General features: G+C 54.8%; 9 protein-coding genes across 9 annotated transcripts; 6 read left to right on the top strand and 3 right to left on the bottom strand.

Moving 5' to 3' along the window:
* Nucleotides 1-1,253: 1,253 nt before the first annotated feature.
* On the top strand, nt 1,254-3,646 carry psmD10 (26S proteasome non-ATPase regulatory subunit 10; the record flags this gene model as incomplete). Its single annotated transcript, XM_037321632.1, has 2 exons — nt 1,254-1,681; nt 1,741-3,646. The coding sequence occupies 2 exons, from the start codon at nt 1,254-1,256 to the stop codon at nt 3,644-3,646; spliced, it is 2,334 nt and encodes a 777-aa protein (XP_037179212.1).
* Nucleotides 3,647-4,115: 469 nt separating this feature from the next.
* ski3 (Superkiller protein 3) lies at nt 4,116-8,412 on the top strand (the record flags this gene model as incomplete). The annotated part of the gene is made up of 2 exons (XM_037321631.1): nt 4,116-4,234; nt 4,296-8,412. The coding sequence occupies 2 exons, from the start codon at nt 4,116-4,118 to the stop codon at nt 8,410-8,412; spliced, it is 4,236 nt and encodes a 1,411-aa protein (XP_037179211.1).
* A 208-nt stretch (nt 8,413-8,620) lies between these two features.
* rmi1 (RecQ-mediated genome instability protein 1) lies at nt 8,621-9,349 on the bottom strand (the record flags this gene model as incomplete). The annotated part of the gene is made up of 1 exon (XM_037321630.1): nt 8,621-9,349. The coding sequence occupies one exon, from the start codon at nt 9,347-9,349 to the stop codon at nt 8,621-8,623; it is 729 nt and encodes a 242-aa protein (XP_037180153.1).
* Nucleotides 9,350-9,800: 451 nt separating this feature from the next.
* CGCA056_v006378 (Vacuolar protein sorting-associated protein 51-like protein) lies at nt 9,801-10,809 on the top strand (the record flags this gene model as incomplete). Its single annotated transcript, XM_037321629.1, has 2 exons — nt 9,801-10,313; nt 10,402-10,809. 2 exons carry the CDS (start codon nt 9,801-9,803, stop codon nt 10,807-10,809), a joined length of 921 nt encoding a protein of 306 aa, XP_037180154.1.
* Nucleotides 10,810-11,072: 263 nt separating this feature from the next.
* Nucleotides 11,073-12,093, bottom strand: CGCA056_v006377 (Protein NIF3-like protein; the record flags this gene model as incomplete). The annotated part of the gene is made up of 3 exons (XM_037321628.1): nt 11,073-11,746; nt 11,797-11,972; nt 12,026-12,093. 3 exons carry the CDS (start codon nt 12,091-12,093, stop codon nt 11,073-11,075), a joined length of 918 nt encoding a protein of 305 aa, XP_037180145.1.
* A 3,625-nt stretch (nt 12,094-15,718) lies between these two features.
* Nucleotides 15,719-17,065, top strand: CGCA056_v006376 (uncharacterized protein; the record flags this gene model as incomplete). Its single annotated transcript, XM_037321627.1, has 1 exon — nt 15,719-17,065. One exon carries the CDS (start codon nt 15,719-15,721, stop codon nt 17,063-17,065), a length of 1,347 nt encoding a protein of 448 aa, XP_037180146.1.
* Nucleotides 17,066-17,629: 564 nt separating this feature from the next.
* CGCA056_v006375 (uncharacterized protein) lies at nt 17,630-18,940 on the top strand (the record flags this gene model as incomplete). Its single annotated transcript, XM_037321626.1, has 1 exon — nt 17,630-18,940. The coding sequence occupies one exon, from the start codon at nt 17,630-17,632 to the stop codon at nt 18,938-18,940; it is 1,311 nt and encodes a 436-aa protein (XP_037180147.1).
* Nucleotides 18,941-19,535: 595 nt separating this feature from the next.
* CGCA056_v006374 (uncharacterized protein) lies at nt 19,536-21,359 on the top strand (the record flags this gene model as incomplete). Its single annotated transcript, XM_037321625.1, has 3 exons — nt 19,536-20,680; nt 20,728-21,313; nt 21,357-21,359. 3 exons carry the CDS (start codon nt 19,536-19,538, stop codon nt 21,357-21,359), a joined length of 1,734 nt encoding a protein of 577 aa, XP_037180148.1.
* A 531-nt stretch (nt 21,360-21,890) lies between these two features.
* Nucleotides 21,891-23,756, bottom strand: CGCA056_v006373 (uncharacterized protein; the record flags this gene model as incomplete). Its single annotated transcript, XM_037321624.1, has 3 exons — nt 21,891-22,349; nt 22,407-23,219; nt 23,754-23,756. The coding sequence occupies 3 exons, from the start codon at nt 23,754-23,756 to the stop codon at nt 21,891-21,893; spliced, it is 1,275 nt and encodes a 424-aa protein (XP_037180149.1).
* Nucleotides 23,757-26,768: the final 3,012 nt, after the last annotated feature.

Raw genomic sequence — 26,768 nt, 5'->3', positions numbered from 1 at the left:
TTCCAATCTCCCTTGTCACACCCTCCAAGAACCCTCTTTCGGGTGCGAGAGCTGCATGTCTGACTTCAGCTGCCCATGCCGTGACATTGCTTTCCATTGCGCTGGGAAGTGGCACGTCCACTTCTCTCCACACCGAGAATGGATTTGGGGGAGACAAGGCTCTGGGTTCCTGACCGGACGTGGTGTGGGAGGTCTCTCCCATGTCAAGCGAGATGGCTCATACATATCGGAGCCTCGTTTCGGGCACAAACAAACGCCTCTCTTTTCTCGAGATGGAAGGCTTCCCGTGGTTATTTCCTACACCGATGGATGCAAGAAGAAAAAGGTCAGCCAGACGGCTAATGCACCACGAACAGGCAGCACTTGCGGGTGGCTTGCCCCCGCGAGCCAATGGCCATGTCCAGCTCGCATGTGTCGTTGTCTTGCAGGGCTGCAGATCACACACGCCTGCTGTTGTCATGATGAGCAAACATTCAAGACCCAACCGAGTGCTCAAATCGTCCCGTGTCTCCGCTGCGCCACGCGGGTGCGGCCCCGACTCCAACTTTCCACTTGGCAGAGTCGGGGACGGATTGACGGGATGAACTGGAGGTTAGACTTCAACCCCCCTGCAAAGACGGCGGCGCTAACCCCGGTCTCCAATGAAATACCCCGCGGGGATGCCCACCGACTGGAGATGGGATGGTGCCCGAGAAAGGAAGCTCAGACAAACGGATTCGAAGTATTGCATCTCGGACTCGAAACTGAGCCACCGACAGTTAGCTGGCCAGTGCCAGGGCTCGCGTGGGTGTTTTCATTGTACTCGGTGAGGAAATCCCAAGGCGACCAACTGTTACACACCGCAGCGGTTGCCTGCTGTGCGCTCGTGATGGCCGCTGATGTGGCCATGCCCCCCCTATTCCCAAGGAAGAGTGCACCGTGTGTGTGTCTCGGGGGGTGGCTAGACACGGGTCATAACCTGTCGATCGCGGGGGAGGACAGGGGGTCCGGCATCGATGGGGAGGGTCTGGAATAAAACTCCTTCATCGCTGTTATCGACTGCAAGTCCTGACACATCATCGTTTGGCCCGTCTCGTGTTCCCCACGTCAGACTTGAACTTTCTCACAAGCTGCATAACATGTGCCTAAACAAACGCTCGAGGCCAGCGTCAACTGATTCCCGCGAGACACTGGGGCGCGGCTGCGTCCCGAACGACTGATCCGTCAACCAACAGCTCGATATTCAACACAAGGCTTGAAGGCAGACAGACACGATGGACCCCATCAGCATTTCGGCCTTCACCATGACGCTTGTCGGCGTGGCCGGCAAGATCGTCGAGGGGACCGCAAAGTTCGTGGAGGAGACGAAAATGATTGACTCCAGCATTCGCGACTTCCACGAGACGATCCGAAATTTGTATGCAGCGCTACGGAACGTCGCCCGGATCCTGGACCAACACCCGACACAGCTTCCTTTCGAAAGGGAACACCACCAAGATATTTACCGGATCTTGAAGTCGTGCAGCGGAGCGCTTGAGAGGTTGAGATCGGCGCTGCCAGAGCTAGCCCAGAACTCCGGCCCCATCGCGAGGGCGCGCGCCAGTTTCACCGCGACGCTGAAGCAGAGTGTCATTCGAGATCTCGTGTCGCACATCACGTCGTATACCCAGGTTCTTCAACTGAGTCTGATAACTCTGTCTCTGTAAGTAGATCAGAAGTCCCCCCGAGTTCTCCGACCATGTCATTGCTAACAGTAACCAGCGGCTCCGTCTGGAACCAGCAAAAGTCGCAGGACCAAGTCCACATTGAGATCAGAAAGCTGACCGATGCCATTCGTTCCGCCAACCTCGTTTCGAAGTTGACCAGCGTCCATCGGCGACCATCGATGGAATGGGACGATGACGATGGAACCCGGGTAGAGGATTCTCTGTCGGTGACGAAGGAGATCCAAGCCTGGCGCATGTCAGCAGACGAGGTCGCAGCGGCAGTGACGCTCCACGATGTTGGCCACGACATCGGCCGGGACCCATCTCTGCATTCTTTCAGCGGTTCCTTCACCAAACTGCCGACTGCAAAGGACCTTGGCTCAAGGGAGTCTCTCAGCGATGTCGAGTCAGATGACTGGGACCCGGAACCCGAGCGTAAGGACGGTCCAAGCAAGGAAATCCTAAAGCATCAGTACGAGGCCAACCAGGATATCGTGAATCAGCTGGTGAAATGCGGCATCTTTCTTCGGGCGTCGCTGTACCAGAAAAGGGGCATCGAACTCCGCGAGCAGCTCAGCAAACCGGGATACGACGACGCGTTCAAGTTTTCGGAACAAGCGGCTATGAAGGAGCGCCTCGCCGAGATCCTGCTGTACTGTGAGACCGAGGACGAGACCGCCGAGGCAAAGGTGATTCTCCAAAAACTGCTGCAGGAGGAAGTCAAGCAACCCGAGAACGAGCGAGATGACGAGCGTAGGAGCAGGCTTTACCATGATCTCGGGAGCCTCTACATCAAGCTGGGGAACTTGAGGCAGGCAAAGACGTTCCTAAGCCGCGCTCTTGAGGGGAGAAAGAATCAAGCCCCAATGCCGGTTGATTTGGTGTTGGACACTGCCAACCTATACATCAAGGCCTTGCAACTTGCTGAGGCTTATGATGAAGCTCGTGGGGTAAAGAACTGGGTCGACACAGATGTCATCCCGCTTACCAGTCGACCAGCCTCGCCCCCCGCTTCAGACACAACACCCGGTCCTCGACGCCCGTCGGCCATGGGAGAGCTGTCGCTGGTGTACGCTTGGTGTAGCAAGAACGGATTCGACATTGACGCACCGACTGGTTTCCACTTTGATGCTTGCGATTTTTTGACGAGCACATCGCCTTTGCACAAGGCGATCCAAGACGAGAACGTCGAGATCTTGAAATTGATGATGGGACACGTCACCAGCCTGGAGAACGGGGGTAACGTCGGTCTACCAACGCCGCTGCTGCTTGCCGCCTCGACAAGAAACCGCGAAAGTGTCGGCTTACTTCTGAAGCACAATGCTCGAGCCGATGTCAGGGATAGCGCGGGACAGAGCCCTCTTCACAAGTGCCAGAGCGAGTCCGGCGGCGTTAACGTTGCCCAGCTCCTCCTCGACAACACGCCCGGCCTGCTGAACCTCATCGACAACTCGGGAAAGACGGCCCTGTACATGGCGTGCGAGATGGGTAATAAGGGAATGGTGAAGGTCCTCCTGACTCGAGGGGCAGATCCAAACATCTGCCAACAGGCAAGGAGGGGGTCTGCATCATCCGGCACGGAGAGCCCCAACATCTGCACCCCGTTGATTGCAGCAATCCAAGTAGTGGCGACCAGAAGCGCCCGAAAGATCACCGTGATAGAGATGCTACTGACCCATGGTGCGAACCCGTATCTCACGGATGCGAACGGGAGGAACGCCTTCCAGGCCGCGAACAATTCTGGGTTGGCAGGGTCGGAGATCAAGCGACTTCTGCAGCAGCATGCACAAATGCCGACGCGCAAGTCCAGCGATGCCTCTTCGTCGACCGTCTTCACGAGGTCCTCCACGTCGAGCGAGGCTATTCATGGTCCGCTGGGGCAGAGACGGGGACTGATGAGGTTTCTGACCAAGACGGACTCGAACAACTCTGGCGTCGATTCGGTCCCAGAGGGGGAGTAGGTGCACGGGATTGGAAAAGGTGATTGTGGCGGATGCGATGATTTGTGCACTTATAGATACCCTTGTATGCGAGCGAAAAATGAATCGAGTTGATCTTTTAGCTTCCGTCGATTAAATCAGTGTTTTCCCATCTTCGAAGTGTCGTTGACAGCAAGCAGCGATAAACTAAGGTCTATGGCGAGGTACCTAAGGTACCTTACCTTAGACGGGTCGCGATGTGGAGCTTAGCGGGCGTCTTATCTTATCGGGTCGTCACAAATGCTCGAAGCGGGGCATGATGTAATAAGGGAGGCGCCGTAGCTGCTGTGGTGGGGCTTGCACTTTGTAGCGCTCACCACACATTGCACCTGGACTTGTCATCTCACAAACAGTACCTCCTACGAGCTCTCACCACCCTGGTCACTGGTGATGCCCCGCCATCGGAAGAAGACCTCACTTTCATGATTCATACCCTCAGTCGCCAGCCACCATGTCGAGCTCCAAGGCTGCCGTGAAGGCCATTGGCGACTCTGTCAAACAGCAAAAATGGGACGACGCCATTCAGAAGGCGACTGAGTTCCTCGAGCGCGAGCCCAAGCACTATCAGGCGTACGTATCTTCTCTCCTCGATCAACACTTTTCCTTGCAAGCCTGCTGATTCAATTCGCAGAAATATCTTGCTGGCTTTTGCTCTTGACAAGAAAAACCGCGTCGATGAGGCTGAGAAGGCATACAAGACTGCCGCTGCTCAGAAGCCCAAAGAGCCCGCGGCGTGGCAGGGCCTCATCAAGCTCTACGAGAAACAGGACCGCAAGCGCATAGAGGCCCACCACCAGGCTGCGGTGAGCTTGGCAGAAATCTACCGTGATGCCGAGGACATGTACAAGTGCCAGGATGTCATCGACAAGTTTGTCGACTTTGCCAGATCACAGGGCGACACTGCCCAGTACATCGACGCCTTGAGTGTCATCCTCCCAGGAAGCCCCATCTACCCTGCACTTGAGGGCCGAGTGCCGCACCCCGCCAAGACCTACGAGACCATGGCGCAGATCATTGAGACCGACGAGAAGAAGCGCATCAACACGCTCATCGGCGAGCGCAGGACGAGGATAGGGGCGCGCTTGAACGAGGTCACGCTCGAGGTGAAGCGCGAAGTCATTGCTCAGAGCAAGATCGAGTACATTTACCAACAGCTCATTAACTGGACAAACGATGACGAGCTCCGGCGGAGGTATGAGGAGAAGCTCCTCCAGTGGTGTTACGACCGCCTGCTGGTTGCGCCGCTTGGCCCCGAAAAGGGCTTCGCTCTTCAAGCCGTTCTGAAGCTGGCCCTGGACATGGTCATTATCAAGCACCCTTACAGGCTCGCATGGGAGATTGCCATCAACTGGAAGGACGCCAAGGAGATCAAGGAGTGGGACGTCAATATGCTGAGGGACTATTGCACATTCTTCCCTGAGACCGACCTGTACAAGGTCATCACTGGCTTTTTGACCAGCAGCATCTCTCCGTTCCCCAAACCGACGCCCGCCGCACTCGAGGCAGAGGAGACCGAGAGTGAAGACGACGAGGGTGGCGGTGTGTCCATGGTGCCGCTAACAGAACAGGATAGAATCCTGATGATGACGGACGGTATCACGACGTCAGACTCGTTGTTCGCTCATCGTTTGATGGGAGAGTACTACCAGCATCTAGAAGAATACGAGAGCACCGTGGAACAGATGAGAAAGTCCATGGATCTCCTGAAGTCGGAGAGGACAAAGACCGGTATGACATTCCAGAACACGAGCGATTCTTTCTCGCTGTACTTGGGCACAGCTCTGGTATTCTATCAGTCTCCCAGAAACCACGGCGAAGCAAAGAGACTGTTTGAAGAGGTTCTCACACACGATCCATCATCTACCCCGGCGCTGATCGGTGTCGGTCTCATTTACGAGGAAGAGGAGGACTTTGATGATGCCATCGATTTCTTTGGGCGCGCGCTGAAGAGAGATCCTAGCAATCTCCGTGTCAAGACTGAATCTGCCTGGGTACAGGCGCTCAAGGGTGACTACGAGAAGGCCAAGCTGGAACTGGAGGCCTCCCTCCCATTGATCGAGGAGATGACGCCTCCGTCGAAGGATCTTCTTGCACAGACACAGTACCGCCTGGGGTCCTGTCTGTGGAACCTAGATTCTTCAAAGGCCGCTCGCAAGAGTCGCACAGGTGCTTACGCATACTTCCTGGATTCTCTCAAAAACAACCTCAACTTCGCACCATCATACACAAGCCTCGGCATCTACTATGCCGACTACGCCAAAGACAAGAAGAGGGCTAGACGGTGCTTCCAAAAGGCTGTCGAGCTTTCATCTTCAGAAGTCGAGGCAGCTAAGCGCCTGGCTCAATCATTTGCTGACGAAGGTGATTGGGACAGAGTCGAGTTGGTCGCTCAGCGGGTGGTCGACTCTGGCAAGGTGAAGCCACCGCCAGGTTCGAAGAGGAAGGGCATCAGCTGGCCGTTTGCAGCACTTGGTGTTGCGGAGCTGAACAAGCAGGATTTCCACAAATCAATCGTGTCATTCCAGTCAGCCCTGAGGATATCGCCGGAGGACTACCATTCATGGGTGGGCTTAGGAGAAAGTTACTACTCATCAGGTCGCTACATTGCCGCGACTAAGGCTATTCTTAATGCGCAGAAGCTGGAAGAAACTGCTTCCAAGGAAGTTCTTGGCGACACTTGGTTCACCAAGTACATGCTTGCTAACGTCAAGCGTGAACTGGCCGAGTTTGACGAAGCCATTGCACTCTACCAGGAGGTTAACAATGGCCGGCCGAATGAAGATGGCGTCGCCATCGCACTTATGCAGACCATGGTTGACAACGCGCTTGACTGTGTTGAGAAGGGCCTCTTTGGCAAGTCAATTCAACTTGCCAAGGACACTATTGCTTTTGCATCTAAGGCAGATGCGACCGTTGTCGAGACATTCAACTTTTGGAAGTCGCTTGCCGACGCATGCTCCGTCTTTTCTGCGGTGCAAAGCAAGGCTATTGAATTCCCTGCCGAGTCGATCATGGCTCTCATCGACAGCGGCGACAAGAAGGCCTATGAAATGTTTGCCGATGTAGACAATGTTGGCACTGGTGTCATTTCTGCCAAGGGTCTATTCTCTGAAGATGAGAGACTAGGCGTCGACCTGACGAGATGCATCCACGCTACGATCCTCTGCCACAAGCGAGCAATCCATGTCTCGGCCAACGATTTGCACGCGCAGGCCGTCGCATACTACAACCTAGGCTGGGCGGAGCACCGAGCTCACATCTGTCTTCCATCAAGCATTCGCAAGAAGTCTAGTGTGTATCTCAAGACCGCTATGAAGTGCTTCAAGCGGGCCATCGAGCTCGAGGCAGGAAATTCTGACTTCTGGAACTCGCTGGGTGTTGTGACGAGCGAAATCAGCCCGGCGGTGTCCCAGCATTCTTTCGTCAGAAGCCTGCACCTCAACGAGCGAAGCCCTGCGGCGTGGACGAACCTGGGCACATTGGCCCTGCTGCAGAACGACATGCAACTTGCCAACGAGGCCTTCAACCGCGCGCAGTCGACAGATCCCGATTACGCGCATGCTTGGCTCGGCCAGGGCTTCGTTGCGCTGCTCTACGGGAAGACGAAAGAGGCGAGGGGTCTATTTACACATGCCATGGAAATCGCGGAGTCGTCATCTGTCCTTACGAGGCGCCAGTTCTCCGTCTCCGTGTTTGACTACATCCTGACCACGACGTCCGCCAACATCTCGTCGCTCATCCAGCCCATCTTCGCGCTTGGCCAACTCAACAACTTGAAGCCCCAGGACTTGGCTTATGGACACCTGTCGACTATGTTCTTAGAGCGCACTCACGACAACGTCAAGGCCGTCGAGATTCTTGAGAAGATCTGCGGCATCCTGGAAGCGGACTTCGAGGTTACGGAGTCGCCTCAAGCTCTCGCACAATTCGCTCTCGCCAAGACCGACCTGGCCAGATCGTACTTGGCTTCCGGCTCGTACGAGCAAGCCGTTGAGTGCGGTGAAATGGCGCTTCAGCTAAGCAGCGACGAGTCTGACAACGAGCTGACAAAGGAGGAGCGCAAGAAGGCACGTCTATCGGCTCACCTGACCGTCGGCCTGGCGCAATACTACAGCAAAGACATCGACGAGGCGCTTCTCTGCTTCGAGTCGGCCTTGGAGGAATCCGATGGCAATGCCGATGCCGTCTGCCTCCTTGCTCAGGTGCTCTGGGCTAACGGCTCAGAAGAGTCCCGCGAGAAGGCTCGCAACTCCCTTTTCGAAGTGATTGAGAAACAACCCGACCATGTCCAAGCCGTTCTCCTTCTCGGCGTCATTGCGGTACTCGACAACGACGGAGAGTCCGTCGAGGCCGTCGTCGCCGAGCTCGAGGGCCTCCGCACGAGCGATAAGATTGCGGATGCAGAGCAGTCCCAAATCGGCGAGGTGCTCGGCGCCGTGGCGAAGCTCGGCGAGAACAGCACCGATGAGGATGTATTGACCCAGATCCAGACGGACATCATGCTGTACCCACATCTGCCGCACGGGTGGTCGAACCTGGCGGAATTTGGCGGCGAGGAGTACCCGGCCGAGATGGCGTTGACGGTGGCCAAGAAGGGGGTCCCGCCTCGGGGAACGCTCGAGGCGGAGGACCTGGCCAAGGCATACGCCGGCACGGGTGTTGCTGCGCATGCCCAGACGGCCATTTTCTTGGCGCCGTGGACGGTGGCCGGCTGGAACTCTTTGCGTGAGGCGGTTTCCGGGAACTAGATGTGGCGAGCGTGGCCGAATCTGTCTGAAGGCTAGATATTAAGTCATGGGCAAATAGGGCTAGATGAAGTTTCTCATGATAGGGAAGGACGTGTCCATCAAATAGATCCAGACGGGCGAATAAAACGAAAAAAGTTCAAAGCAAATGCCGTGTCTCTAGTCAAATGGGTATACCCGAACTCCAACTAATGCATCACATTCTTTCCCTCTACGGCCGATCAGCCCCGACAGCCTCCTTCAACCTCGCAATCCGCCCCTCCATCCACGCCTTCTGCCATGCGTCAACCTTTCCTCCCAACATCACACACTTCTCCGGCTCAAGCAGCACCGTGCCCCTCGCCACCACCGTCCCAGCCTTGAGCATGACCTTCTCCCCGACATTCGTAACACCGACCCCAATCCTCTCCACCCGCCTCAGCTCCATCGCATACACCTTCTGCCCCTTGCAATCCTGCAGCACAAGCCTGTGCGTCGCATTCTTCCTCTGCTGCGGCGCCGCCGCCGCCGCCTGCGTCCGCCCCGGAGCACCCTCGTCGACATTATCGTACTCGGCCTGCTCCTCGGCCGCAGCCAGTCGCACCACGCGCCGGCCGGTGGTCATCTCGCCGCGCGCCACGGCCTCAAGCTCCTCGACTTGCTCCCAGCGCGAGAGGGCCAGGTTCTCGACGTCGAGGACCTGGCAGGGGACGTCGCGGGGCAGCGTCGTCTCCGGCGTCTGCGGGTCCGTCGCCGCGGGCGGGAAGGTCGCTGACGAGGAGGGGTCGAGCAGGTTGGGCGTCGTGAGGTCCGAGGCGAGGAGGCGCGCTTTGGCGGTCGCGATTAGGGAGGGCAGCGGCGGGGTCGGGACGCGTGAGGTCAGGGTCGTGGTCCAGGGGACGGAGGGCGTCGGGAAGGATTGGGAGTGGAGCGCGTTGCGGATTTGTGTGGTTGCGTCCATTTTTTCCTGCTCGTTGTTTTCGTAGGAAATTTCACATTTTGATGTTGTTGGGTCTGCAGTGTAGGAAGAGAGGTTCTTGGTGGGCAGAACAGAACTTGAGAATAGCTTCAGTGGGGTAAAAAGCTGCCCGGCAAGCACTTAAGGTACCCCCAACTTCCCGGGCCCGGCCCCACTATAGATCTCCAAAATTAGAGCCACTGCAGGTGCACGCTAGCGCAGCCTCGCTGAACAGCTGAAGTCCAAGGGGCCGCTACCCCACACGAGCTCTGTCGACCTATCGCCAGCATCCCCGTCATCCTTCAACGCAGCCTCGCGCCGCAACCGTTAACCACGAGCTTCACAGCAGCATCCCTACGTATCACATCACCACAGCCTCAATCGGCTCCGTCCTTCCTTTATGCGCCAACAACCTCTCAAAAGTCGAATCTAAAAAAAGAAAACGGCACCAAAAATGGCCTCAATCGCCTCCCCCCGCGAACCGCCCGCCCTCACCCGCCGCGTCTCCGCGCAGCCACACACCCCAACATCCTCAACCCGCCCCTCCCTCGACGCCCCGCGCTCCGCGACATCCTCCCCGAATCCGTCCTCCTCAGCAACCTTCGGCGCTCCCGGCACCGCGGCAGCGCCCTCCAAACGCGCCAACCGCGCCGCCCTCCGCGAGTACTACAACCTGAAAAAGGGGACGACCACCCCGTCCCTCGAAGTCACCGACGCAGACGACGTCTCTTCGGAGCGCGGCGGCGGTATCGCGGAACACAGCGAGGTCCCGCCCAGCGAGCTCGACAACGCGAGCTTCGACGCCGAGGCGTACGTGCGCAAGGCGCTGGCGGAGAACACGCTGGACGACCTGCTGAGGGTGTACACGCGCGTGCTGGGCGAGATCCGGGCGCTGGATGCGGAGAAGAAGGCGCTAGTGTACGACAACTACTCGAAGCTGATATCTGCCACGGAGACGATTCGAAAGGTGAGCATGCTCTATCCTCTCCTCCGCTCCTCGTTGGAGTACCGTGAACTACTGAAGATGTGGTCTTTTTCTGACGCTGAGCTTCTAGATGCGCGCGAACATGGACCCCCTGAACCCCATGGCGTCGACACTTGACCCGGCTATTGCGGGGATATATGCCCAGGCGAGCTCGATCCGTGAGGCGCTGCGCAAGACGGTGGCGCCGCCCGGGTCGCAGGAGCGCTTCGACGAGGAGGCCGCGGCGAGGCGGCGGAGGACGAGGCAGCTTGCGAAGGAGGTGCTGGGGACGCCTGAGAAGTTGCGGAAGCTGGTGAAGGATGGCAAGGTTGAGGAGGCGAGGAGCCTATGGGAAATGCCGAGGCGGTTGCTCGAGGTTTGGAAAGAGAAGGGCGTCGGTGGGACGGACGTGGTGGAGTGTCTTGAAGAGGGCGATGCGGCGTTGAGGGGCACAGGGGAGAGCAGCGTGAGGACTTCGAAGGACAGTGGAAGGTCTTGAGGGAGGCCGAGGTGCGGTTGTTTAAAGGCATAGCGAGGGTGTTGTGGCGTTAGTTGACTGCTTACTGGGCTGAAATACTTGATATAGACTAAATCGGAAGAATTAGACGATACAGCAGGGGATTTTGCACATCTCACATCACACATATCCGGTGGTAGAATATCTTTGCATTGCTATAGGAATCGTTTCCCCGCAAAAATTCATAATCTCTTCTCTTTTTTCTAGACCTGCTTCTCCTTTATGTGAATCCCTGAACCCGCCTCTTACAACTCCGAAATGTCAATAATGTCAAACGGATCCCGGTCCGCCTCGCTCACAAACACCTGCACACCCGCCTCCTTACCCTTCAACTCGCTCTCCAGCAGGGGTTTCATCACCTCCGTCAGGTATCCCCTCTCCGAGTTGCTGTGGAACACCGTCACGACCGTCTTGCCTTCCTGCACGGCCTTGAGCGCGTTGTGGTGGCTCATCTCTCCCGTGACGATGACGTCCGCGCGCGCGCCCTTGACGACGTCCCATCCGCTGCCGGCACACACGGCGACGGCGTCGACGCGTGCCGTCGTCACCCGCTTCGGGTCCGGGCTCGCGACCATGACGCGGCGCATGCCGACGCGCTCGGCCACGCGGCGGATGATGGCCGCGAGGGACTCGGGCTGGCGGAAGGTGCAGAGCAGGCCGTAGCCGGAGCCCTCGAAGCCGGCGGGGGCGGAGGAGAGCGGAGTGACGACGGTGCGCTCGGAGGGCGCGGCGGTGGTGGAGTAGTTGGCGGGGCCGCCGGAGACGATGTCGCCGAGCCAGGTGTTGAGGCCGTTGGGGGCGGCGTCGACGGCGGTGTGCGGGCAGTAGACTGCGATTCCGTGGGCCGCGAGCAGGAGGAGGGTTGCTTGTTGCGGGTCGTTTGTGGTGATTGACTTGAGGCCAGAGAAGATGAAGGGGTCTGGGAGGATGGTTAGATTTAGTGGTAGATGGCAGGGTGGTGAGACGTACGGTAGCTGACGATGACGCTGGCGTTCTTCTGGATTGCTTCCTCCGCGACGGCGTAGGTGAGGTCGTTTGTGAGGAGGACGACGGGGGATTTGGGCTGGCGGGAAGCCGGAGTCTCGATGTTACCGAGGAGAAGACCAATGTTATCCCAGCGTCTGTCTGCGAGCTCTTCGGGGTAGCTGTGGCGGTTGTGAGTGTGAGATGTATGAATGAGGGGGGTGCGGGGTCTTACTGCTTTCTCATAGCATCCACGACCAGGCTGGTGAAGCTGGGGGAGGAGTACTTGTTGCTGGCGGTCATTTTGAGAACGTCTTGTGCTTGTCGCAGGCGGATACTTGTTGTGAAGTGAACTCGAGGGACGTGTGTTGTTGAAGGGAGACGAATTCGAGGTGTGAACGTTGCCCCGCAAACTCGTCGACTTATATGCGCTGATGCCCTTGGAAGCTTAGTACTCATGTGAGGGATGGTGCTGCCAAGGCTAGTGAGCATAGTGTGATGAGAAGCATATGGGTATCTGGACACACTCTTCCAATAGACGAAATTGACGTTCCTGACAGTTTTTCGAAGTCGTGGCGGTCGTATGAAGCTGTTTCTACGAGACGTCCAAGCCGAATTCAGAGGTTGTTTGTGCCCCTGTTACATGCATATCGATACCGAGCAGCGATTAGTCATTGGAGCTCTGACGTAAGCCCCGGAGAACTGCAATCCACCTCCACGTCACTCGTGCCAGCTCTTCAATCTCATATCCTGCATCACTGCTCATCACCTTCATCGACTTGCTCTCATTTTATCATCGAGTTTCAACCATTTGAGATGTCTGAAGTGGTTGTTCGACCTCGAGGCATCATCTAGCGCGAAATTTGTGCTTGTCCTGCCAACCTGGTTAATGAAGAGAGAAGCCCCACCTTGGCGTCTTCCTTGATGGAGAGCTTTGCCGTTTTCCTACCTCAACAATTACGAATCCATCCGATATGGTGTAGTGGCCAACATGATGCCCTCTCATCCTTGATGCGAGGTTAGGCATAGCCCCGAGTTCGATTCTCGGTTTCGGAATATATCATTTTGCTTTTCTTCGGCAATTTGGAATTTTTGACGCTCTTACAGCTCAGGTGCCTGCCTGCCTATTCGCTTTCGTAGCGAAAGACTGACCAGCTTTTTCTTCGCGCCAAGTGGGTTGAGAAGGAGCGGCCAGAGAATAGCCATGTTTCTCCATTATGCAAATTTGGTGTGACCAAGGGGAAACAAACAGTCCACTGACGGTGAACTGCTCCATTCAAAACTATTTTTTTCCAAATTACACAACCATAGCCCAGGAAGTAAAGGGGATGCTTCTTCCTCAATACGTTTCCGCTGTTGTCGTCCCTGTCGTTGTCGTCCCTGTCGTTGTCGTTGTCGTCCCTGTCGCTGTCGTCTCTGCCATCTGTTGAGTTGAGTTGAAGGGGGCGTATTGACTATTCATGCCTTTCACAACGTCTTCAAAGCGAAGACAATCGAAGCCTTCTCTCAGAGTACAATGCGACTCCCAACTTGCTAGTTCCTTTCAAAATAACTACTTATGCCACGGCAAGGTTGGCCTATTCATGTGTTTGAGCCTCCAATTCCATGTGTGGGCAACCTTGATGAGTATCAGTCTCTGCAACCCTTCTTTTCTATCGGAAATGACTTGTCTGTGAGACTGAAAGTGACACATTCGCTCTGAGCTTACTAGTCTCTTCTGAAATCAGAATTGCTCAAGATTTCTGTTTCCAGCATCACCCTCACGTACTTTGGATCGTCGACACCTCAGTGAATAATTCACCGAGCTCGAGTCTCCGCACATCGAACAATTACATCAAGCCCGACTTGCGGAGAGACCCTCGGCGCTCCATGCGACAATATGGAGCCCGGCAACGGCGATGTCAGACCGTTTCCTGAACCGTCCCGCGCTCCTGCTTCTGAAGCATTCAGCTCCGTCCAGCACATAGAACGTCGCCGTTATGACCCGCGAAGCATCATAAACCTGTATCGATATTCTCCCGGACGTCCTCACAGAAATTCGAGGTACTTCAGCAACCCCCTACCAAAGGACCTGCCGTCTGGTTGGCTTCGCGGCTTCGACCCGACGGTTCAGACTTCGACCAAGACCGCTGCCCAGATTGAGATTATCGGACCCATCCGTTTCGGCGAGGGAAGAATTTCCCAGATACACGAGTGCGAAGTCGTGCATGCGCCGAGGCGCAGAAGGTCTCACGCGTCTCTGGCCAACATCGAACTTAACGGCAAGGGACGCCGCCTGCGGCTTGCAGCAAAGTTCTTCGATGCTATGTTCATCCCGGGCATCAGCGATGAGGATTTTGATGGAATCTTTAGTCAAGAGGACGCGGCGCTGAAGCACTTGTTCAGAAAGAAGTTAACCGGTCACCCGCATCTTGCACCTGAATATTATGGCAGCTGGGCCACGAAGTTCATCATCGGCCGGGATGACAATGGATTTGAAATTTACAGATGCGTCGGTGTTATTCTTACTGAGTAACATTGAGGGTCTGTCAATCTCACAGCTTTGTGGTACCCGCATGGATAATAATTACCTGGTACCGCCGACTGGGCCGGTCGCACTTCATCGGTCAGATTCAAGCATTGCTACGGTTGAATTGCACCGGGACAACCGCGTGCAAGTGATGAAGCAGTTGCTCGATGGAATCAGTCGACACATTCATGCGGGCGTGGACCGCATTGATATTCCGCGCCGGAATGTCTTGATCACCTTGCGCTCCAATGGGAAGGATCTAGAGGAGATGCGCGTCGTCATGCTCGATTACAGTCTCAGTCCAGTTTGGAGCCATAAGAAACGGGGGACTGTTCCCTATCGCCGCAAGAACGTCGTTCAAGAGCTCCCACGACCACCTCATCCTGCGCAGCATTTCGGTGTTTGGGAGTGGCCCGAGTTCAACAGCGCCGATGTCCTCCCCGACTTCTGTGGCTGGTTATCGGATGACCCCATTTGGGATTCTCATCTCGCGGAGTTCAAGCGATGGCTTGTGAGTGAGGAAGGGTTTGGCGAAATACAGTCCACCACCGTCTACTCCAACTCGGCAATGTTCGAGCAGCTCATCCAGGAAAAGCGGGCGGCGTTGCAACAGGCAAAGGAGCAGAAGACCAGAGAAGCTCAAGCTGAGACATTCAGAATCAATGCCATCTTGAGAGACCAAGAGGGACAATCGGAGCTTGAAGACCTTATGAAAACATCCGGAAGCAAGATGTCCCACATCGGCAAGCAGAAAGCGTGGTCAAAGAAACAGAGACGACTCGGAGGATATCCATCCAACGTGGTACGTTCGTGCGGGATCCCAGGAATCTGGCGACCATTCGATACTGGCAAGGTCTGGAACCTCCACCCACGCTGCAGTACCCCGAACTCGCTGCAGAACATCATCAACACATTCAGAAACGGCCAGCTAGTCGAAAATGCGAGTCTTCGGGAAGAAGTTGTCGACTGGATCATTTGGTTGGAGCCTTGGGAGAAATCTTATTACAGACCAGAGCCGAGCGACGTGTACACCATTTTGAGGCCGCTTGTTTAGCTTCGAAATTGACTAGCAATAAGTCCATGTCCGTTTTCTGCCACTAGGAACCTTGCAGGTGTAGCGGTGCGGTCGGTGGGTACTTGCCTGTTGTGTGTCTGCAGAAGCATGAGGCAGGCAGGGGTTTGGGGAAGGAGAGATGCCCAAGGTGGTTGATCCTTCCCATCACGCTCGCCTTTTCCTCCCGAAGATTTTTACCCCATCTCTTCCTGCTCCGGCGAGTGCAACTCTTCCTTTTCCCAAGCTGGCATTCATTGTCGTACGTCTTGTTCTTGCCAAGCTTGCCATCACTTCTACAAGCGTCCTCGACACGTGCGACGGCCCAACTTGCTTCAATCATCAACGCAATCTCTGTCAACTACAAGATGACCGAATCTGCACACATCACGGCGGCCGAGCAGTACAAGACCGGGACGCGGTTGACTCTGTGGCAGTATGAGCCAGTGCAGCCCCACGGCCTGTCTGAGTACACCCGGAATCCTCTACCGGATGATCTTCCCCCTGATTACCTTCGAGATTTCGATCTCGAGATGACTCGCAGCACACGCAAGGAAGATGTCGACAAGCAAGCCGTGCTTCAAGTCAGCAAGGTCATTTCCGGAGGCGACAACAACACGGTTCAGGTCATTCTATTCGACGTCATTCAACCGCCAGTTTCGTATCGGGGCGATGCTGCCAGGCTTCCCGGAGATGGCACGCAGGTAGTCGGCTTGCTCTACGACACCGAGTTCTACCCCAGCGACGAGTACACATTTTACAGCAACGCAGAACAGGCCGATGGCAACCTCAGCCGCACCGACGCCGCACTCAAGCATTTCTTCTCGAAGAACAAGATCGGACACCCACATGTCGTTCCCCAAAATTACGGCTGTTGGGCGACCCGTGTTGATACGAACGACAAGAACGCTTTCAGATACGTCGGCCTTGTCCTCGAGGAGTACATCAATGGCCACTCGATTGAGCATATTTGCGACCGCGATGAATACGACGAACTTGTTCCTCCTGATGGCGACGTCGTTTTTCACATGCCCGAAGATGTTGACGATGGATTCCACACCTTGGAAATTTCCAAGGAGCTGTGCCAAGAAGTCATGAAACAGGCCCTCAATGGTCTCGTCGAACACATGCATATCGGCGTTCAGCATAATGTCTTCGAGCCGCGCAAGGTATTCATCACTTTGCGCAACGGAAAGGTGGGTTTGGATTGGCCAAGGGCTGTGCTGCTTGGCTTCACGAACACACAGGTATGGTCAAAGACAAAAATGGCCAAGGGCCGCAAGGGTCCCGTGCAGTTACTTGAGCATCTTCCCCATCCACCTCATCCTTTCCAGCGGTTTAGCGTCACAGCACTTGATAACTTCATAGGATGGTGGCCCTCCACTGAAGTGGGCTGGGAGGGCGACGAGCCAGATGACTTCGATAACGAAGCTGAATTCAATGAGTGGCTTGTGAGTGACGAGGCTTTCGGGCCACTTGTTGAGGCTGCGGATATGGAGGCCGAGCTGGGTGAGGGCGTTGAATGGCTGCATCCGTACAAGAAGTACTCTCTATTCAAGACGCTCGACCCAATTAAGCCAAAACTCCTGGAGGAACGAGAGGAGAGACGCAGGAAGCTAGAGGAGGAGGAGGAGCTCAAGAAGGATAGGGACGCAAATGTGCAGGCTCTTGCCGATATCAATTTGTCCGCTGCGCAGACGAAAGGTTACAAATAGTGGAAAGAAATTAAGAGACCGCCTAACTTCCCTGTGTCTGCGCGGCTTTATTTCCTGTGTGCTTCATTGCCCTTATCGAAGACGATGTGAGCGGCGATGACGACGACGACGACGACGATAGCAGTAACGGTAACGACGGTAAGGTAGGTTAAAGACACAGGAAAAGCAGTCGATCTAATACAGCAAACATGGTTGGTCTAAAGATCGATACCAATCCTGCAAGAAGCATGCCCAAATCATGACTCCCTTTTCTACGTCCTGATGCTGACATTGGATATCCAGAGGGAATATTGAATTCCTCCAGATCGACCATTTGTGAATCCCAGCAAGGGCACCCATAACTATCCCAAGCCCACCTCTGCGGCTCCTAATTTTCTCTTCATCTTGTGCGCCGTGTCTACTGCGTCTCAAACTGACCCAACCCCCCTCACCTTCATCCCTACCCTCATCTCACCCTGCGTTTCTCGACCAGCAGCCATCAACCAGCTCAACCTGTACCAGAGTCGAAAAGTAGTTCTCAATCCAGATTTCTTTGCAGAACCTCCGGAGCATGATTACAACAAAATGTCGACATTCCGATACATATCACCCACCAAGCAGTATCATCCGGGAACAAAACTAGAACTATGGCCGTACAAGCCCGCAGAACCCCACGGACGCTCACAGTACACGCGCAATCCGTTGCCCCGCGACCTCCATCCAGGTTGGATGAGAGACTTTGACCCAACAACTCTAAACAACAGAGCCGAGGAAGCCGCAGTCATCGAGATTGACGAGATGATTCACGGCGGTGACAATCATCTTGCCCAAATCCTTGCCTGCAATCTGGTCGAAGCCCCCAAGCATCAACGATCACCGGAAGAACTCACTCAGTTGACCAATGACGGCAAGCCTGTCAAGGTGCAAATTGTTGCAGAGATCTTCGATCCAGAATTTTACCCTGGTGGCACAGGTGCTCCCTACGACAATGACGAGCAAGCTGACGGAAATCTGAGTTGCGCAGATGCAGCTCTCGGACATCTCTTCACCAAGGGCTTAACAGGTCATCCCCACTTTGCGCCTCAGTATTATGGCTGCTGGGTTGCACGTATCCAAGCCCGACAGAGATCTACTGGCCCTGTGACTGAACGCTTCGTTGGTGTTGTTCTGAGGGAGCATGTAATCGGCCATTCAATCGAGGCTCTCTGTCATAGGGACGAATATGGTCAGCTTCTCCCTTTCGAGGGTTGTGTCTTCTTTCACGATTCCGATGATGCGGAAGAGGGCCAGGTTCGTCTCGAACTAGAGAAAGAAGTTTGCCAAGACATATTAAAGCAGGCTCTACACGGAATCGTGTGCCATCTTCACGTCGGCGTCAAACACGAGATGTTTGAACCGAAGAACATCTATCTCACGATGCGTGATGGGGATTTCGACCTGGAAAAGCCAAGAGCTGTCCTTCTTGGGCATATGCTAGCGCAGGTCTGGTCCAAGACTACGGAGGCACAAGGGCCGTTAGAGCTCAAACAGCTTCTTGAACACCTGGCATACCCGCCGCACCCACGGCTTCGATTCGGCTTCAGGGCTGTTGACGACTTTGTCGGCTGGTTTCCGTCGCCACCGGACGGCTGGTACGGCAATGAACCAGCTACTTTCGACAGCAAGAAGGAGTACGAAGATTGGATTGTTAGCGAAGAGGTGTTCGGTCCGCTCGTCGAGGCCGCGGAAGTCGAGAAGGGTTTGGAGGACGGCGCTGAATGGCCATACCCGTATGGCAAATATTCGCTCTTCAAGTCGCTTGATGCGGTCAAAGAGGATCTTCTTCGACAGCGACAAGAGAAAAGAAAACTTGCGGAGCAACAACAAAACCCCGAGGACATGCAAAAGGGACGATAGGACAGTTCCTTCAAGGACCCAGCGGCAACGACTTCCAAGGTCTCAGACGTGAAGGAAACTCCTACCGAAGAGTCCATCCTGGAGGAAACCATAATAAGACTGCAAAATCTGAGTTTGAAGAGCTCCCCACTTCCGAAAATCGCAAGCCAAGTCATCGAGAATCAGAGTCAGGCGGCGGGTCGTAGAAACCACGTTCATCGAAGCGGCTCCCAACATGCCGCCTTGTGTTCTGGTCACCAGGAGGCTTTAGGACTTGTGCAATAAAACACTGCCGACGATGGTCCTATTGCGAACACCATCGAAAAGCGAGCACTGGACTCAGTCGCGTGTGGCTCAAAATCAAGCAGGTTCCAAAAACACGCTCCGTGGGTAACCTTGAAAGGTGTCGCCGTGCAAGGTATTTTCTCCATTTGACTTCTTTCATCACACATGACCACAGGACGACTCCATACACTAGCCATGCTCATGCGCGTGCTTCTCAGGCTTCGATAAGTCACACCTCTCTGCCATCACTCACAACCAACACAGTTTATCACCAACAATCCTCCATCATCAGCACACCACCACTTCCAGCTCCCAGTACTCAGCACTCACCATGTCTCAGAAGTTTCGGCGCTACAGGGCAGGCCGCCGGCTGAACCTGTATTCGTACAACCCCGTTGATCCCCACGGAACCACAAAGTACTTGCCGAATAACTTGCCGGATGACCTCACACCTGGTTGGGTCCGAGGCTTTGATCCGACCAATCTACCTCCCACTTCGGATCTTATCCTAGAAGTCTTCGAGAGCCTGTCCTGTGGCAACAAGAAGTGCAATCAGATCACCGCATGCAGGATTGTGATGAGTCTCGAGAACCACCATGACCCCAATGTCCAGGGTCCTCGCGAGGGTCAGCAGTGGCCCGACCTCGTTGTCTGCAAGGCGTTTGACCCCTCTTTCTACCCAATCCTGGGGGGTCGTGGTGTGGACAAGGCAGCGGAGGCGGCGCTCAGCAGAGAGGCTGGGGCCTATCGATACCTCTACTCAAACAACATGACCGGCTTCCCTCACCCAACGCCCGAGTTCTATGGTACATATGTCGCAGTGTTTGAACTTGGATTTGAAGACGATAACCTCATCGACCTTGGACTTGAGGACAAGCATCAAGCCTACAGGTGCGTTCCGGTCATTCTCATGGAGCATGTCGAAGGCTTCTCAATGGAGAACCTATGCACCCGTCATGACACCACGCATGAGCTCATCCCCCGCAACCTGCTCCCCATCTTTCACTACGATGCCAACGGTAGTCCGGTCACCCTTGAACTTCACAAGCAGAACAGAAAGGAGATCATGAGACAAGTGCTCGATGGCTTGGTCAAGATGTTGCACGTGGGCCTGGAGTTCGGGGCCATTGAGGCCCGCCAGATCATGATTACCATCAAATGTGGCCAACACGACCTGGAGGTGCCCCGAGCGGTTGTTTCAGACTATACCATGAGCGATGTATGGTGTATGACGCGTGTCGGCAAAACTGTCCACAGACATCGTCTCTACGACCTACAAAAGCTCCCGAAGCCCGTCCACCCTATGCAGATTTTTGACTTCGAGGAGCTACACAGTACCATCGGATTTTGGCCTTCGTCGTACTGCTACGAGACGAAGAACGATGATGAGGCGAGAGAGGCCGAGTGGGCCCGGGACTCCGAAGGGATTCGCATCAGGGACGACAACGGTCGGCTCCGCCATAAGTGCGAGGTCGAGTATGATGAATGGCTCGTGGAGACTTTCGGCCCGTTTGAGGAGGGAGATACTCCGTCTACAAGACTTGGTACCTGATACAAGAGGCGGAGGAGAGGGCGAGGGAGGCAGCGGCGAAGGAGGCATTCACGGTGGAGAAGGCGTTACGGGACTGGTTGAGGGACCCCGCGAAGGAGGCCGAGGAGGCAGCAAAGTGGGCCGCTGTGAAGGAGACGTCGATGGAGCTGGCGATGGATGCAGTGGTTACTGCGTCCAAGAGAGCGTTCAAATATGCGCACGCTGCGTGGTACGAGGAGAAAGAGAGGCAGGAGCAGAAGGGTGGACAGATCGAGGATGTTGCCATTGATGTCACGGACGACGCCACCGCCGATGATAATAACAACGACGACGACGACGCCGGCGACGACGATGATGATGACTATGACGAGGACGACAATGACAACGAGGATGAGATCGACTACTTCCCCCAGTTCTTCGGGGCTCATGAGGATAGAGAGGTTAGAGAGGCTGTGGCATTTCAAAAAGCGCAAGAGCTTCGCGACGTCAAGGACGCTCTGAGAAATCTGCGGGCTGAAGAGGCCGGGAGCTCACACGACGTTCCAGACGTTGAGCAGGTTCGAGACACCCTGGAAGTGGTACGGGCTCGACGACATCGGGAGGCCGAAGAAGAAAGACCAGTAAAGGGAAGTGTGACACTTGATCAGCATAGAGAAGCGTGATACTCCATTCATTGACATCGTGATCCCCTGCGTCGCCCACCGCAGCATCATCGTGGTCCACTCAAAGAGAATAGAAGACCAGTCTTTTGCTAGAAAGCGAGTTTGCAAGGTTTTGAAGCAAAACACATGGAAAATGCAAAGTGTCCGCTCAGGAGGACGAAGGTGGGTTGCTCCTTGAGTTGATTAAAGACTTGATAGCCAAACTCAAAGGTCCACCATGCATGTTTGAGTCTGCGAGGCGATGATTCTCAAAGACGGCCAGCATGAAACTATGAGTGGTGTTGGCAGGAGACGGTGCGTCTTGGGATAAGGTGTGAGAAGGGCTGAGGCGGGAGGATTCAGTGCAAGTGACAATAGTGGATGCAGGTACGTTTGGGGTGAGAGTTGTATCCCGGCTTACACCCGTGTGAGATCATACCATGCATCGAACAGTAGATGTTTATTATCGAGTAGCCTTTATGCATATCCATGCGATACAAGAATCAGAAAAATCCTAATCGAGACGTATTCGCCGAAGTTTGTGGTGGGAAGGTGGGTGGCGGGAGCCTGTGACGGTGTTATGCAAGGTGACCTTCTCCAATGCCCTCTGAATGGCCCTCTCCATATCCTGCCCCAAAGAATCTTTGTCTTCAAGCTTGCGTAGAAGGGTGAGAAATTGAGGAATTATGACGTCTAGCATTGCGTCCTGTCTCTCCCCAATCAAGTCCAACGTGTCAAAGGTAGAATACCTTTTGTTGGCGTACGGCCGCATCTCGTCTGGCTTGTCCAAGTCTTTCTTGTCCGTCGCCTCATCCAGGGGACCAAAGACCTCTTCACTTAGAAGCCACTGCTTAAACTCTTTTTCTACCTCGTCTGCAGGACGACCGTGTCCAGATGGAGGCCACCAGCCTTGAAATTCCGTCAAACCCTTGACGCTGCATCTTTCCCGAGGGTGGGTTGGAAAAGGGAGCTTCTGTAAACAGTAGCTTAAATTCCCGGGGAGTTCCGAATATTTTGTCTCGAACCATACCTGAGTATCTTCGTGATCAAGAAACACGACTCGTAATTCTTCCAAGTCCTGCGTACCGTTCCTTAACGTGACGAATACATTCTCCGGGGAAAGATTGTGATGCTCGACCCCGAGCTGGAAACCTTGGCAAATACCGTGGAGCATTATCTGGATAACAAGCTGTCGATTCTTCTCGTCAAAGGTAACACGCCTCATCTGGTTGCCCTCGCCAGATATGCCAAAAGAAAATTCGTAAGGGCAGAGCTCGCCAATATATCCTTCTTCGATATCTTCGCGAAAACACAGGTCCTCAATAGAGCGGCCGTCGATGTACTCAATAAGGATAAGACCAACGTACTTGAATTGTGGTTCACCCGTCATATTCGTACCATACTTGACTTTCGCCACCCAGCCACCGTAGAACTGTGGCATAGTATGCGGGTAGCCCGTCTTCTTATTCCAGCGATAGTATGCGTAGGCTGCATGCTCACGGCTGAAGTAACCTGTATCAGGGCTAGGGCTAACAAAGCAGCTAGGAAGCCATGTGCTGTCGTAGACCTTGGCGACGAGCTTCCTCGTCAGGGGCGGTCGGCGGGCTTGGGAGTTCTTGTTCTTGGGGATCAGGCTGAGAGGTGACTGGTAGAAGGCTGGGCGTTCTTCGACCGGTGCCTCCAGTATCTTGCAGCTGAAGATTTGAGACTCTCGATCGGGACCAACGCGTATGACTTCCTCGATTTGAACCTTGGCTTGAGTCTTGGCGATGTCGGCCTTGGCGTCGAAGTTGCGCACGCCTCGAGGTGAATGGTATGCGGGGGTGCCATATGGGCGTACCGGCTCGTATGGAAATAGGGTCAGCTTTTTGCCAACAGGTTACATCTCCTCAGGCTTATCCCAGGTTGCAAGCTCAAGAAACCCCTCCATGATGAAGTGCTATGCTGCGTGGTCGATTGTGGTTTGGGAGGCGAAAAGAGGATGGTAAGATGAAGAACACAGGATGCCTAGAAAGGTTTTGGAGAGAGCTGCATGGATTTTGAAGAGAGATTGGAGAGATGCGGCTGCGCAAGAGCGGTTTTTACGGTTTGGGAGTACCTGGAGTGCCGAAGAGAAAACAGAGAAAATCTATTGAGCGGAAAGTCTGATTTCGACCATGGGCACAGCGTTGTCTAGGTTGCTCAGCCTGGAAACCTTTACGCAAGGTACATGAATCTTTCCTCAAAGGTTCTGTGACTTTTGGATCACATACCTCGAACCTTGAGCGGCCGCTTAGGTACGTCAAAACCCAACTCGCTTACTCTTCCCTTGACTCTGTTTGATCTCACCACTTTCCATTACTAAATTTGAGGATTTTTTTCAGAAGCAGCAAGAGACCATCGCGGTTCTGTCCGCCCCCCTTCCCCTTCCAAACCCCTTCCCAATCCCTACTCAACTAGCTATCGAGGGGGAATTCGATCGCTATCAACTCCTTCCTGACATCATCGGTCTAATCCCACAACCAGCCCGTCTTGCGAAATCGCCAACCTGCCCTCAGACTCCTCGTGGACCGCCGACATCGGTAGCCCAGTATGTCCGAGAAATTCAAGTCCAGCATCGAACTGGAAGTCGCCCGTTACTACCCGACGCAGCGTCTGAACCTCTATTCCTATAAACCGGTCGATCCTTATGGCGTCAAGGGTTATATTCCAAATCCACTCCCAGCTGACCTTCCTCCTGGCTGGGTTCGGGGCTTCGACCCGACCAACTTGCCGCCAACTCCCGATGTTGTCCTCGAGATCGTCAGACCGCTATCAGCCGGTAAAAAAAAAAAAAAGGGCTCAGATTACCGTCTGCAAGACACTGCAGCATCTCCGCAGCCACGACTCTAGCGTCCACGGCCCCCGTAAGGGCGGCATTTAGCCAGAATTGATCGTTTGCAAGTCCTTTGACGCTGTTTTCTTCCCACCTTTTCCCGGTTGCAGCGCAGACAAGACGGCCGAGAAAGCCCTCAGTCGGGAGAATGGCGCCTATCGACACCTGTACGCCAAGAACTTCACCGGTTTCCCGCACACCACGCCGGAGTTCTACGGCTCCTATGTGGCAGTATTCGACCTCGGCCTCGAAGGGAAAAAGCAAAGGGTGTATAGATGTGCTTCGGTTATCCTTATGGAGTACGTCGATGGTCTGTCCGTCGAATCACTGTGTCGACGCCATCCTGAGACTCGTGATCTGATTCCTCGCAATACGACTCAAGTCTTCCATCAGAATACAAACGGCCAATGCATCTCGCTTTCGCTGCACAAAGAGACCAGGCAGGAAATTGTGAGGCAACTGGTTGAAGAGGGAATACACTGGTTGCACCAGGGGATGGAATTTGGCGATGTCGACCCAGACCAAGCCCTTATCACCATGCGCCATGGCCAATATGACCTGGTCCAACCGCGCCTCGTGATCCTGGATTACACCCACACTCATGTCTGGTGCATGACAAAAACCGGCAAGACTAACCCAAGGCACCCCATCACCGAGTTTCAGAAGCTTCCCAGCCCGACACATCCTTCCGAGCTCTTCGACACGGACTGGTTTACCCACTGGATTGGATGGTGGCCGTCGTCTTTCTGTCACAAAGCCCAAAGCGAAGACGAGGAGATGGAGCTGGAGTATGCGAGGGATTCGAACGGTGATCTGGTCAAGGACGAGAATGGCCGGTTTCTGTGCAGGAACGAAGTCGAGTTTGAGGTTTGGATGTTGAAGGTGTGGGGTCCCCGTGAGGAAGGAAAGTACTCCGTCGGGGAGACACTCAACCGGATTCGGGATGATAAGAAGAAGACCAAAGAAAAGGTCGTTGCTGCAGAGACGGAAGCCGCGGCGGAAACTGATGCGCTGATGCTGGCGCTGGGCCTGAGAAACCCTAAATCTGACATCGACGCAGACGACAAGGACCGGTCGAGGAGCCAGTGATGCCGAACAAGCAGTCGGTGAAACTGGGAAGGCGTCTTCGGAGACTCGCAGAGTCGATCAACCTGATGAACGACCATCACCCCGAATAATGAGGAGGTTCTTCAAAAGACTCTGGAGGCGAAGATTTATTCGAGATGGACAGTGTCGAATACTACTCCGGGGGCGGAGACGGTGAGTGAGGGCAGAGACAGAGACGCATGACGAGGTACCTACCTACGTACTGACAGGGCCGGTCTTGGCCGCCGTCTCCGAAGCTGCGGGGCCGGAGTGCGCCGCTCGTTCGGACAAAATGATCAAAGCTAAACAAACGATCCAGGTACAACAGGAATTGACAATACATACGGGTCTCAAGTTACCTTTCCCCATGTGGCTTTCTGAAGATCCATTGCCCGGCTTCTACAAGGGGACGGAGTTGTTCATTGTCATAGTCTTGGCGTCGAAACAACCACGCTCGAAGCCTGGTCCCTGCCAGGCACGAGACAACAGCAGTCTCTCGAGGTTAGGCATCTCGTCGGCCGACCTCTCCCGTCCGATGTTCATGCAATTTACAGCTCCGGGCCGAGGGTGCAGCCGCGTGCAGCCCATGACAACGGTGGCCTTGCTTGGTTATGCGGTGCGGAGGGAGAGGCGGCCGGCGCGCATTTAGAGTTTTCTCATGTTGTGACGTGCGTGGGACGGGAGGGGTGGTTCATGCACGGCCACATTGGACTGTTTTCAGTTTCGACGTTGTTTTTGTGTGAACGGGCGAGTGTTGGTTGCTGGGGAAGTTATCCGCATGGTGATCGGATTTCCCAGTGTGGATTGTAGGCATTGCATCTGTACTCTGAAGCTGTCACAGAAGAGCGGGTTTGGGAAATGTGGTCGACGATGTACACACAAGTCGTTTGAATCAAGGATGGGCGGCTTGAGGACGGGGGTTTCAGCGGTGGGGGATGACGTCGTTTGGCGGCGCCGTTTGCCGGTGTGACAGGCTGCTCCTGGTATATTTGAGCGTGATATAGGTACGTGCAGTACTCGCGTACCTAGGTATGCATACCTAAGGTAGGTAAGTATTTGACTCCATGCGAATTACACGGTTCTCACAACAACGACGGCCATGTTGACGACGACGTTAAAGGATGATTGAGGCTGAAAATGGGATCTCCACACGCTACTGCGCATTGGCGAGACAGACCGAGTGCCCGTTGAAAGAAGCCCAGGACACTTGGGCATTCTTGGGGGGATCTTCGGCTATCGAGAGGGCGAGATGCAGCAAAGCGGGATACCGCTAGACCGAGAGCGGTGTGAGCTGAGCTGGGCTGATTGTGTGCTTCCATTTGCTGGAAATGCGGATTCTGGCGAATCAGGACGAGGCACGGGCGGCTGCTTGCATTTTTCGCGGTGCATTCTGCGAGATGCGTTTCCCCCGCTTGTCTTGGCCCAGGCACGATTTGGTGCCTTTTGAGTTGG

Source organism: Colletotrichum aenigma (genome assembly GCF_013390185.1).
Source record: "Colletotrichum aenigma strain Cg56 chromosome Unknown KSG_Cg56_contig04, whole genome shotgun sequence".
Taxonomy (NCBI): Eukaryota; Fungi; Ascomycota; class Sordariomycetes; order Glomerellales; family Glomerellaceae; genus Colletotrichum; species Colletotrichum aenigma.
This window is presented reverse-complemented; position numbering and strand designations above follow the sequence as displayed.